At 34.5% G+C, this 13,395-nt stretch overlaps 1 protein-coding gene across 1 annotated transcript in view; it reads left to right on the plus strand.

Moving 5' to 3' along the window:
* Positions 1-3,717: 3,717 nt before the first annotated feature.
* The window catches only part of LOC148942953 (uncharacterized), a 59,510-nt gene continuing 49,832 nt past the window's right edge, over positions 3,718-13,395 (plus strand). The window contains exon 1 of the mRNA XM_089102243.1: positions 3,718-3,831. Within this exon, the coding sequence (XP_088958369.1) occupies positions 3,790-3,831 (42 nt within the window). The 5' untranslated portion in view covers positions 3,718-3,789. The remainder of the gene's footprint in view (positions 3,832-13,395) is intronic.

Below are 13,395 nucleotides of genomic sequence, written 5' to 3' on the forward strand. Positions count from 1 at the left end.
TTTTTAATAGTCGAAAATAATCGGAGGGAGAATACTCCCCCCCCCCGCTCCCCGCGCATGCCCATCAACATTTCCGATCAACATTTTGTTATCGCCATTCTGTTCAACGTAGTTGCAAGATCTGGAAATTATGTCTTTGAGGACGACAACCCTCCCTCCATTTCCCTCAGGACAAGGGTCGTAAGTTATGCCCTTCGGGCATATAAGGCTTTTCTAGAAAGTTTTGTAGTAGAAGCTTCAAAAAGAGCTCATTCGATTGGAAATTAAGAGGATTAATGCCTTTCTTATTAGTCGAAAGTGAACAGAGGGCAAATGCTCCCCCCCACGCCCATCATTTCCCCAAGCACTTCCAATAAAAATTTTGAAATACCATTTTGTTCAATGAATTTGAAAGGTCTGTAAATTGTGTCTGAGTACAATAAATCCCCCCAGCCCTCAGGGCAAGGGTGGTAAGTTATACCCTGGGGGCATATTAGGCTTTCATATAAAGTGTGGTCATATAAACTTCTGAGAGGGATTATTGTATTTGTAGTCAGAAACCCTATTGTTCTTTTTAATAATCAAAGTGATAGGTGGGCAGCTACATACCCCCTCCCCCTCCCCACACACTCATACACACACATCGTATTTTCCCGAAATGCATCAAATAGAAATTCTGAGATAGCCATTCTATTGAAAATAGTCTAAATATCATATAACAAGGCTTTTTGATTGAAACAAACCCCAGAGGTTAGGGGCAAGGGTTGTAAGTTATGCTCAGAGGGTAGTTGTTTGTATGGAAGGGATGGTTGTTTAACTTTAGGAGAAGTTCAGACTTTTTCCCTGAAATAAAAAAAAAACTTTATAGAAATAATTAAAACTTTAATAGAAATTAATTAAAAAAACTTTTTCCACAATATAAGTTTTTTTTAAAAGTAAAGAATTCCATTAAACCAAAAATGAATAAAAAAAGAATCAAATAATCTAACAAGCATACACTTACCACAAATCAGTATCAATAAATTAATGAAAACCAAAACAAACAGAAATCAGAGGCAACACTATAGCGTTGCCTATAGTAAAGGCCATAAGGCTCCAATGTCTTATTTTTTTTCCCCCAGAGGCACTTCATTTGGAAAAGGTCGTCGTAGAAACTTCAAAGGGGGCTCATTCGATTGAAAATTGAGAGTTCTAGTGCCCTTTTTAAGGGTCAAAAGTGATTGTAAGGCAACTAACACCCCTTCCAGGCCCACCTGTTCCCCAAACACATTCAATCAAAATTTTGAGATAGCCACTTTGCTCAGCGTAGTTGATTCCCAGATAGAAATTATGTTTTGAGGAGGACACTCCCCCACAGCCCTCAGGGCAAGGGTTGTAAGTTATGACCTGAGGGCATACAAGGTTTTTATAGAAAGCTTTGTCGTAGGAACTTCAAAAAGGACTCATTCGATTGGAAATTCAAAGGGCTAGTGCCCTTTTTAATAGTCAAAAGTGATTGGAGGGCAACTAACCCCCCTCTCACGCCCACCTTTTCCCCAAACACATCCAATCAAAATTTTGAGATAGCCATATGTTCAACGTAGTTGAAAATTCAGGGAATTAGTTCTTTTATGATGACAATCTCCCCCCACACCCACATCCCTCAGGACAAGGGTTGTAAGTTATGCCCTTGGGGCGTTGTCGTAGAAACTTCAAAAAGGGCTCATTCGATTGGAAATTTAAATGGCTAGTGACTTTTTTAATAGTCTAAAGTGATTGGAAGGCAACTAACACCCCTTCCACGCCCACCATTTCCCCGAACACATCCAATCAAAATTTTGAGACAGCCATTTTATTCAACGTTGTTGAAAGTTCTCGAAAATATATCTCTGAGCAGGACACTTCAGGGCAAGGGATATAAGTTATACCCTGGGGCATAGCCTATATGGTTCTTAAGGAAGGAATACTCTTATAAACTTCTGAGAGCTCATTTGATTGGAAATTGAAAGTTCTAGTTCACTTTTTAATTTCAAAAGATATCGGAGGGTAACCAGCCCCCCCCACGCTCTTTTTTCACCAAATGCATCCAAAAAATTTTTGAGATAGCTATTTTGTTAAAAATAGTTCAATAGGCGTTGTAAGTGTTGTCCTGGGGGCGTATATGGTTCTTATGAAAAGGATGCTCGAATAAACTTCAGAGAGGGCTAATTTAATTCGAAATTGAAAGTTCTAGTTAATTTTATAAGAGTGAAAAGAGATCTGAGGGCAGATAGCCCCCTCCCCCCACACACCCTTTTTTCCCCAACCCTATCCGATAAAATTTTTAAAATAGTCATTTCATTATAAATAATTCAAAGATCAGATTAGAAAAACTCCTGTGTTGATGCAACTCCACAGGGCCCGGAGTCAAGCGTTCTAAGTAATACTGTGGGGGCAGATATAGTTCTTATAAAAGGGTTGTTCGTATAAACTTTGGAAAGGGTTCATTTGAATGGAAATTGAAAGTTCTCGTTCATTTTTATAGAGTCAAAAGAGATCGGAGGGCAACTAGCCCCCTTCCCTTCACACCCTAAATGCATCAGATAAAAATTTTGAGATAGAAATTTTGTTAAAAATAGTTCAAAGTTCAGATATCAAAAACTCCGGTGATGACGCAGGCTCCAAGTTCCCGGGGATAGGCGTTTTAAATCATGCCCTCGGGGCATATATGGCTGTTATGGAAGGGATGTTCGTATAAACTTCATAGAGGGCTCATTAGATTGAAAATTGAAAGTTGTAATTCTCTTTTATGAGTAAAAAGTGATCGGAGGGAAGCTAGCCTCCCCCATACTCCATTTATTTTTTCCCAAAGGCAATATAGAAGGGGTCGTCCTATAAACTTCAAATTAGGTTTATTCGATTGGAAATGAAGAGTTCTAACGCCCTTTTTAAGAGTCGTAGGTGATCGGAGGGCAATGACGCAGTAGGTTTTAGACTTTTACAGTTTGAGAATGAGGTGATACCCAAACTTTAGTTTGTAGTGATTTTTGTTCCTTTCAAGCTTGATTTGCATATTCAATTTAAGTTTCACTCGTTTTAAGATTTATTTATCAATTTACATTAATATCTATTGTATGTTGGTTTGCATTGATTGTTTATTTAATTTCTGTTCGTCTTAAATTTCATTTATAATTCAATAGTACAATATTCTTTTTAGTTTTTAGCTTGATTTTCATATTCAATCTAAGCATTACTCGCTTTAAGACCTATTTATTCATTTATGTTAGTACCTGTTGTATGTTTTTTTGCTATGATTGTTTATTTAATTTCTGTTCGTTTTGGGTTTCATTTATTCTTTAACAGTAATTTCTGGTCGTTTCGAGTTTGAATTTTAACAGGTATTTGTATCTGCTGAGCTTAAGTTTATAATTGTCTTTACTTTTCTTTAAACAAATTATTTTTAGGAAAGCATTGTTTAATTAATTAAATTAAATAGCTGAGTCAAATTTAAAACGAGCAGTAATGAATATGAGTAGGGTTCTAAAACCCTTTGCTTTCTAAAAGCCAGAGTATAATTTTTGCTTTACTTGAAAAAATTCTTTTAAATGTTTTCATTTTTATAACTTTAAGAAATAAGAAAATAATTAAGATTTTAAGGAGTAAATATCAGCACATGTATATTGAACCGACAATGCACATTTTTTTTCAGTAAATTCATTTGAATTTTTTCTACTGACAACTTCTGACGGTTAAGAAGGAGTACTGTTCAAACACTCGAGAGTGAAAACACTGTTAAGATTGTGAGAAGAAATAAACGAAAATATTCTGACTGATTCCTGGCTACTGCTACTTATGGAATGCAATATATCATTTGAAGAGTTCCAGAGGCTTCAAGTTTGTTTATTTGACTTTCATCAACGACTGTTAAAATTCTAAATTTAAACAAAGAGAAGGAAACATGCTAAAAAAACAATTTATAATTCATAATAGGCTAGGGTAAAAGACCATAATAGCCTATGCAGAATAATTGCAGGTAATAGGCCTATATTTTGCATGCAGCCCTGCTGTAATTTACCCCCAAACCCTCTAATATGCAAATATATAGGCCAGCCCAAATTCTGTATTTCCAACACATTCTGCCACCTAGGCTATTAATTGTTTTTCAGTTCTGGTTTTACCTTAATTTGCACTTTAGAGCAACTTAATATTCATTTTGATCTGTGGATTGATCCATACTTGATGATGTGAATGATTGAACATCAACTGCATCCCACTGGTACTTCCACACCATTTGACATCTAATAATTTACTGAAAACTCCACCATTGGGTATTGAGAATATTGTGTTTGAGAGACTATTCTAGTGGTTTATGCTACTACATAACAGGAGAAAAACTGTTATTGATGTCCAGTTTTGAAAGATGATTGGAACTGCTTCTTGGAATGTCCTCTCCTGTCAGTAGCCTACCAATATTTTGGGAAGGGTTCTTTATTAATAGCTTAGAAACAAATTTGGGCTATATATTTGCACATTAGGGGGGTTGGGGGTAAAGCATAGCATTTATAATTACGTAACTTAACCTAACCTAGGTACCTATTAATAAATAAATTAGGAGAAGGGTTCTTGTGAGGTAAGCTTATAGCCTATGTCATAAGTATATCAGCTCTCTGTTATTAGTAAACCAGTACCAGTGTAGGTTATTTCAGCTTCTTCAAATGTTTATCATAAAGCCTGTCTCTCATCTTTGTTAGGCTATTGCCTTTGTGGCACTCCTGGTAAATATTTACCAAATCATATTATTGAGTAACAACTAAACTGAATATACCATTTGATGCCTTTTTTATGCTGATTATGAATATGATAATCATTTCTATTGGAAATGAATTTTAGCCTCCCCCCTAACCTAACCCCCACCCCCAAATGTGCAAATATATATCCTGAATTGATGTATATATGGGGGGGGGCTAAAATTCATTTACAATAGAAATGATTATTATATTTGTAATCAGCATAAAAAAAGGCATCAAATGGTATATTCACTTTATTTGTAGGGTAAAAAACCAGTAGGCTATCCAATTGAGCAAAATTATGTAAAACTAAAACCTCATATTTTGTTACCACAGAGGATTTGAGAAGGATTGGGTATATTAATGAATAGCTAAAAGTCTAAGCTATGCATCAATATGATTATTATTCAGATTATTTAAGATCAACCATTTGAAAATATTGGTTTATTGACTTACCTGCAGGGACCTCTTTTTGGAAATACCAATTATCTCATTTTGATTTATATATCCTTTTAGTGTTTCAGTTTTATTCATATATGAACAGAAAGCTGATTTTCTTCTGATTCTAGAAATATAACTTTTATTGCTTGATATTTATTCTATAAATCACAAATATTTAAATATAATTTTTCTTTTCAATTGCTTTTCAAAACAGAGACCACATTTTCAATTTATTACCTTAAATTACCTTAAATCGCATCTTCTAGCGACTAAGGTTGCAGGAACCTGTAGATGTTGCCAGGTAATATTGACAGGAGTTCGTTGCACAATTCATTAGTGGATCATCACATCCTACACGTATACAGGACAGTTGAATATCACACACTAATAGACCCTAGTGGTGACAAATCATTGGTGAAAATTTGACCAAGAAGGCGGGGTTCTTGTTACTGCCCTCACATTGCTTCATGTTGTAGTAAAAAGGGGTGGTCCAAAAACCCATTGCTATTTTTCTGGAATGCCAAAGAAAAGTGGTCTTTCCCAAAAAGAGGTCTTTTACCCTAAGTCAATAATATGATTTGGTAAATATTTACTGCTCTCCTTTACACCCCTTCCAGGAGCTGTTTGTCACCCCTATATCCTGGTGATGCTATCCACATTCCAAAATTAAGCACTGGCCTGTCATAGACAAGGGCACTAGCAGAAAATTTTCCAGGGGAAGGGGACAAATGCCAAAATATCAGTGGTGGTTAGGTCACAGAGATTTCAGGAAATTTTTTTGTTGGAATAAGTTTATTTTTAAATACTTCTCGGATACAACTTTCAAATAAAAAGAGCAGTTAAATTAAATGCAAAATGAAACAAAATACTGTAAATTTTAAATGACAAGGATTCCTGGCAAAGGGATCAATTTATTTAATTAATAATATACTTAATTAGGTAAAATTCTACTTTAGCTACTTTTGGCTATGTTGGAAAGGGTCCTAGGTTATGAAGGATGGGTCTACAGGCTAAAGTATGTCCAAGCAGGGGTGTGCTCCCCCCACCCCAACGTTTTTGGCATTCAGTAAAATTTTTACTAAAGGCATAAATTTTTCAAAATTGGCTGAAATTTAGCAAGATTCTTGATTTCTGCAGAAAATTTGGCATAAATCAGAAAAAAGTTTATGCCAATTTACAAAAATCACTTTTGTATGGGTAGCACTAGTAGCATTGCTGTGGGGGGGGGGATTTGCCCCCCCCCTCATAATTTGGGGAAAAAACTATAATTTATTAAGTAGCCTTAAAACTATAATTCATTAAGTAGCCTTAAAACTGTTGCTTGTTTTAAGTGTAAAATTTGCTCTTTACTTTGAGCAGATTTTTTTTTTTAAATTCATCCATGCTTGTTCTTAACATAAGGAAAACAAGAAAAATAGTGGTCCATTGCATTTCATAATATGTTCCACATTAATGTTTATCCAAATATACTGCCTGTGAAACATTATCATCAAGTAAAAATGTGAACCTAGTTAATTGCAAAATTGAAAAATGTTCTGTTTCCTGTTTCGCCACATTTGCTCAGGTCAATTTTTCCCCCGATATTTAAGGTGCTTTTACTTCCTAAAATATATCAGTTCAAGATTAAATTCTCTTGTTTTATAACTTTCAAAATTTGAAATGAATACCCCTTCTACATCTGCAAATAGGACAAGGTACCACACATTCAATTGCGCTCCAAATTATCTGCCTCCAGCATCAATTAAGCTGTGATAGACTGGCTCATAAAATTATATAAAGCAATTGTCAAACCCCATCTTGATTTTGGCATGTGCCTTGCAGGTCCTTCTTATTGGCAAGATGTAAGGCTCATTGAAAATGTTCAGAGGCAAGCAACAAAGTGCATGAAAAGCCTAAAATCAACTTCATATGAGGACCACCTCAAGCAACTTAAGCTATCTTCCCTCATCTACAGATGCATGTGTAGCAATATGATGCTAACTTACAAACTTTGAGAAGAAAACTCTACCATCTTTAGCAGCAGTCATAGCACAAGCCATCATTACACAAGAGGACACTCCAAGAAGCTGCCAAAGTTAAGCTCCAAATCAAGAACCCGTCAAATGTACTTCTCAAGAAGAGCCATAAACCACTGGAATCAATTGAAGGACTCAACTGTCAGGGCTCCCTCAATCTAGTCATTCAAATGCCACCTTGACAAGGAGTAGGAGAAGAGGCAGTGGAGGTTCAATTGGGAGTCATTGACTCAAGAGCACTACAGGTCCAGAGGACCTTAAAGCTCTCAAATGGATTAAGGTGATTGAAGAATAGGAAGGTAGATGTACAGTGAATATAATCTCCTGAATGAAAATAAAAAAGAAATAAGACTTCAGGCTTTTTGTATTGATATTTGTACTATAACTAGATAGGTCAAATTGGTTGTAGTTTGGTCATGGAATTTGGTAGAGGGTGCTCCAGGAATCAAATAATTGTTTTAATTTTTATTTCCAGTATTTAACTGAAAATCCAATATAGCTCCAAATTCTTTTATTTGTAATTGAAATGCCTAATAAGCAGTGATAAGTCCTATTTTGTATGTTTCAGATTCATGTAGTAACCCATAAATATAGAACTGCCTCTATGTATAATACCATGCTGACTTTTAACCAGCTCCGAAAAACATAAATGTGCTAAAAATTATGATTAAAATTAGTTGCATTTTGCACAATGCCAGTGTTACTTGTGGGACATTTATCTCTGCATTAGCATACTGTACAAAATGTATGCTGACAAGAGAATAAAGTGACTTTAAACAAACTATGTTTATTTTTCTCACAATTTAGAAGTGTGTGTGCACATACAAACAGTACCAACCCATTTTTTTTTCTATTGTTATCAGTTTTGTCATGCTGCACTAGAAGACCAAGCTATGCTTATGATAGGAATTATAAACATAAATATGATAATCAGTGTAACTCCCCTCTGGAAATGCATGCCCCTTTTACCCTGATTTACACAAGAAAAAAACTTTTGTGTAATTTTTATAAAATTAGTTTTTTTTAAACAACAATACAAAAGGGAAGGTAATTTTCAAACTCTAGGAGCAGGGCTGTATCCAGGATTTTTTTTTTCAGGGGGTGGGAGTACAAAAAAAAACTAAAAAAACACGTAATAAATTTGTTTATATCCATTTTTGTTACATTTTTATCAATCAGACAAACATTTTTGGGGGAGGGGGTTCAAACCTCCTACCCCTCCCCCTGGATACGGACTTGTCTAAGAGTCAATTTCCCATTCCAATTGGCCTCCCTGGCAATTTCTAATTAATTTAAGGTTTCTGTTGCAATAATGCCAAGAATTTATTCAGATTTTCTGGATATTCTTTGTCAAATAATGCCCAATGGATAAGTTAATAATTCTAACTTTATTTTTAAATACTTTTGAATTTGAAATGGGGTCACTATTTAAATGCAGGGAATAAGTCAAAACATAATGTTACACAATCTGTGGTTATACTTTGACTTATCCAGTATCTTCACTTAGACAGTGCAATTGTGCTGCCTGTGATTTTGTTAAAACTTGGTTCAATTATGAGATTGAGCATCCTGTTCCAGGCATGATAGTTCAGGGAAGTGAAAGGGGGGTATATACTGCAGCATCTGTATGCCTCCTTTTGTATGGTGTGTTTGGGGAGGAGTTGGTCCCTCTTCCCCTGTTGATGAGTTGAATAAAGTTAGTAATTTTATTTTGAATTTTTATTTATTTTTTTGGTGGGTTAAGGAGTCTGTAAAGGTGAGTTACCTTTTGTTTTGTATTTTATTGTAAGGGTAGTTTGAAATAGAAAATTAAAGATTTTGGTTTAAATCTCTATAAGTGGAATATTAGTAGAGGTGCAATTAATTTAAATCTATGTGTTAAATGTTTTTTGTTCCCAACTCTGTCAGGAATTTAATATGTTGTGTAAATATGGTATTAATAATAATACCTTGAACCTTGATTAGTGGTGAATCTGGCTGAAAAAAAGCATCTGATATACAACATCACTTTTGCCCAACCATGAGCTTGTTTATGCTATAATACTGCTGTTTGCAGCAGCTCATTGCTGACAATTTTAGTAAAAGCCAAGCCCCAGCACTTATATTTATGATTGCTTAATGTGTTTATTGTTTATAATTTATTGCCTAATCATTTTAGATTAAGCAAGAAGCCTGTTTGTTCAATAGTTACTTTTCTTCCCTAGCACTTGAATAGCACCTACTTCGATAGCACACCCTCAGACAGATTAGACAGATTTTCAATAGCTCACATAAAAGATATTGCTCATATCTATGTCCTTCCTATAAATTCCACCATCAACAAGTTCCAAATGGCACTTTTGGTGCCTTGTCTCAAGTGGAAAAGATGGGGCTAGTGGGATACCAGAACTTTTTAGGGTGTTGTTTAATGACTCATTTGCAAGTTATTGCTCATATCTACCTGATTTTTATCAATTATACCATCCATAAGTGTGATATTGCACTAAAAACAACACTTTGGTTTCACTTCTTAAGTAGAAAAGCTTAGAAGTATAAAAAAAATATCATCATTGTAATATTTATGGCCCAAAAGCGTTAACTGAAGGTTTGCAAGAACACCTCCCATATGTTCCACCTCCAAGCCCCCTTAATAAGCTACACAATTAAGGTACAAACACCACCATATCAAATCAGATTATTAGAGGTGTGGTTCTGTTAGTACAGCGTTGTACTTCAAATTAGAGTGTCTTACATTCAATTCCTGCTTGTTTTTTTTCAATCACAGTTTTGTCCCCTTCTTTGTGATCATTTTCAGATAATTTCACTGTTTTTGTAAATGTGATGCACTCATTTTTTAAAGCATGCTCCAGACAGGTATTTTGTCAATCATTTTAATTCAAAAGAGAATAGGGGCCTTTCAGTTCATCGTTTGCAATGCTATTCTTAGTAGATCACTAGATTCATACCCCCAACAAATGGCATAATTTTGTCAAAATCCTGTGGGAGGGGGGGAGTGGTTAAAGTTGAAGCCAATTTTCCCAATCCAAGTAAAAATGACAGAGAAAATAAAAAAACAAGCCATATAGTAATAAAAAAGGTAAAGATGTACAAAAGAAAACTGACCTGTTTCAGTATATACTTGAACTATGCAGGCTTATTTTTGTTTTGACAAAATTTTTGGAGAAACCAAATTTCAGCTGGGGGGGGGGGCAAACTGGGGTCTTGAGGAAACGTGAGGTCTGGGAGGGGCAGTTGCCCCCTCTAACCCATAGCAAATTACACTTCTGATCCTAACCCCTTGCTACTTAGTGGTTGAAGTGTAGGCATGTGGTTCTGGAACCACTCAAACTTATGTATTAAAAAAAAATCTTATTGTTATATTTACTTATTCAAATTATTTACTTGACAATTCCGCTGTAATATTCTCTCCATATGTAAGATTGTGCATCCAAAGAGGAAGAAAGGCAAATTAAAACAGTTATGTTGGAGTATTCATGTAATTTTTCCCAAAATTTTGAAACAAAAACAAATTTAGTTTATAATTCCATTTATTGTACCTAGAAGTAATGAGTGGATTTTCTATGTAGGTCAAATAACCTCCCTAAGCCTAAAGGCACATTTCTGTTGAGCTAGCAAAATTTTCCACAAGCATGTTGATATGCAAACCTTTCCACTTAGTTAACCTTTTGTTTTGAAGCTACTTGCCTGGAGCTACTTTATTAAGTGCCACTTAATTTGATTTTTCAAAACAAAGAATTAAATATCTATTTCTTCCTTTTTTACAAAAAAAAATAATGCTATGTTCTGATTTTTTTTTTCTATTCTAAACTTATTTTTTCCTTTGTTCAGCTCCTTAATAAAGGGTTGAGGTGTGTTATCTCCCCTAGATTGGAGGTGATTAGAAATTATATTAAAAAATAAGTTTTGAATTGAAACTAAGGAGCAACATAAAAATAATAAGTTTAAGTCATTAAACAGCACACAAAATAATGGATTGATCTATCAGGTAGCATCTTGGTCTCACCTAGTATTGCTCAAAATGGAGAACATATCAACCATAATATGAACTCTGGAAATCCAGTTTTTTTTTTCTATAAAATGGAGAATTTCAAGTTATGATACAAATTCTAAAGTATGTCTGTAGTCTTAAAACTAATAAGAATCCTTCACTTTGAACTTGTCTACAAAATAATCATAAAGTGTGCTTTTCAGATCCAAAACGACAGTCAATCATTGAATTGAGCTCATTGTGCAGAAGTGATGCATAAAAAAAAAAAAAAAAAAAAAAAAAAAAAAAAAAATAAAGCCCCAATCTAAAAATGCTTTACTTTTATAATGTTAAAACTGTCCTTCAATGGTTTACTTTTAACATATCAAAACTCTTATATTGTTTTTTGTTTTCAGTAAAGCACTAGTTATCTGTAATCCTATAAACATAAGGAAATATCACCAGTGGATTTATTTGCACTAGTTTTATTTGATATATGTTAGATAGGCTATGAAGTGATAATTTTTGTTTGTTTTAAGTTTCAACTTTGCTCTTTACTTCTCTTGGAAAAGACTTTGTTTCTTTAAAATTAATATTTTGAAGCATTAATTGTTTTCCTAATATGTTTCCTTCTCTAAAGGTTCTTCTTTAGGCATAAGCCAAGGCTTTTCACTATTGTGTAAAATATAGTGCATTCAAGCAAGCCAAGATAACGTATCTGACAAGCCCAATTGGCTAAGCTAAGCAGTTCATGACGTGTAGATCATGTTAGAGGTTAGGAGGATAGGTACCATTCCAGTAGCCTGTATTTCTGTGCACTTCCATCAAAGGGAAACACTTCCACTGTTGCCACTTATTTTATATTTTCAAAATATTTTCTCTAGCCTTCATCTTACCCTGCTAAGGTAACTCAACCCCCACAAACACAAAAAAAGAAGAAATAATAATAGTAAAAATACAAAAATAGATACTTTAGGATATCTATGCCATATATTCTACATATATTTTGGTATATAAGCAGAATATTCCAAAATCTCTTGTTTTCTTCATTCTTGTTATTTGTCATACTTTCTTTTTGGCTGCTCAATTTTATGTGAAGAGAGAATTTTCCCAGGGTAGCCTAACTGTCTACAGGGGGAGGGGGAGGAATATATTTGGACCTCTGTACCTACAAACAGCTGAATTTAAATTTTTGGTGCCCTAGGCCAAAGCGTTTTTGCTGCTCTAGTTCTGCAAGATTTTCAGGGATGTCCCCAAAAATTCAGAGATAGTGGAAGCACTGAACAGAATGCAACTGACTAACCAAAAGTAATGAAAGAGAGGAGTGATACAGAACTCTCAGCTGCCATTCTTGAGAGACATCTGACAGCTTATGAGTGGCCACAGATTTCCTGTGTTGTTTTAAAATCACTTTTCTGTCAACAGGCAGCACAGCAGCAAAGTGCACCAGGCACTTGGACAATAAATCACATCAGTTCAGTTTTTGTTAAGAAAAAAATCGCTCTTGTGTTTTTTTTTGGCACCCCTAGGCCTGGTTCTATGCATAAATTTTGGCGTGACTACAATAAGAAAAGCCTAACTTCATAAATTCAGAAAATGGCCTCATACCTCTTAACCAATTTGTAATATGAAAATCTTACGTTTTTTAGTTTTCCCTACATAATATAGATAATAAATTACTTGGCCTATGCAATTTGCTTTCTTTAACTACTATTAAGGCTGTTGGTTTAAAATTGTTTAGGGGGAGGCTGAATCAGTTGCTATTTCATGCCCAGAAAGCTCTTGTCAACCATAATCTGCTATTTTGATAATAAATTTGTGTCTTTCTCTTTTATTTTGGAAGTTTAAAGCTACTCTGCTACTGTAAAACTTGGAATAAAATCAAACAATGGAAAAAAATAAAGACAAATTAGGTGGCCAAATCAACAAAGTAAATTTGAAAATAGGGATAGTGCCTAGGGAAATAAATGGCAACAACTAGGAATCAAAGAGGCAATTCAGATGGCATAAACCAAATGATGGCAAAAGATGGCAAAGATGGCATAACCAAACGACTAACTTGTAGCTTTCAGATTAGAAACTTTTCTTTATTTTGTCCCTTTTTTGATGCTGTCCCTGGTTGGAAGAATTTAAGGTTAAAAGTGCCAGAAACAGACTTAGGGGAACTCATGTGATTTCTAATTTGCAAAACATTTACTTCACCTAACCCTATTGAGCCAAAATTAAGCATTGGTCCTTAAATGTAAAA

The sequence above is a fragment of the Artemia sp. Qi Xiang Cuo genome, chromosome 16, assembly GCF_049724085.1.
Source record: "Artemia sp. Qi Xiang Cuo chromosome 16, ASM4972408v1, whole genome shotgun sequence".
Taxonomy (NCBI): domain Eukaryota; kingdom Metazoa; phylum Arthropoda; class Branchiopoda; order Anostraca; family Artemiidae; genus Artemia; species Artemia sp. Qi Xiang Cuo.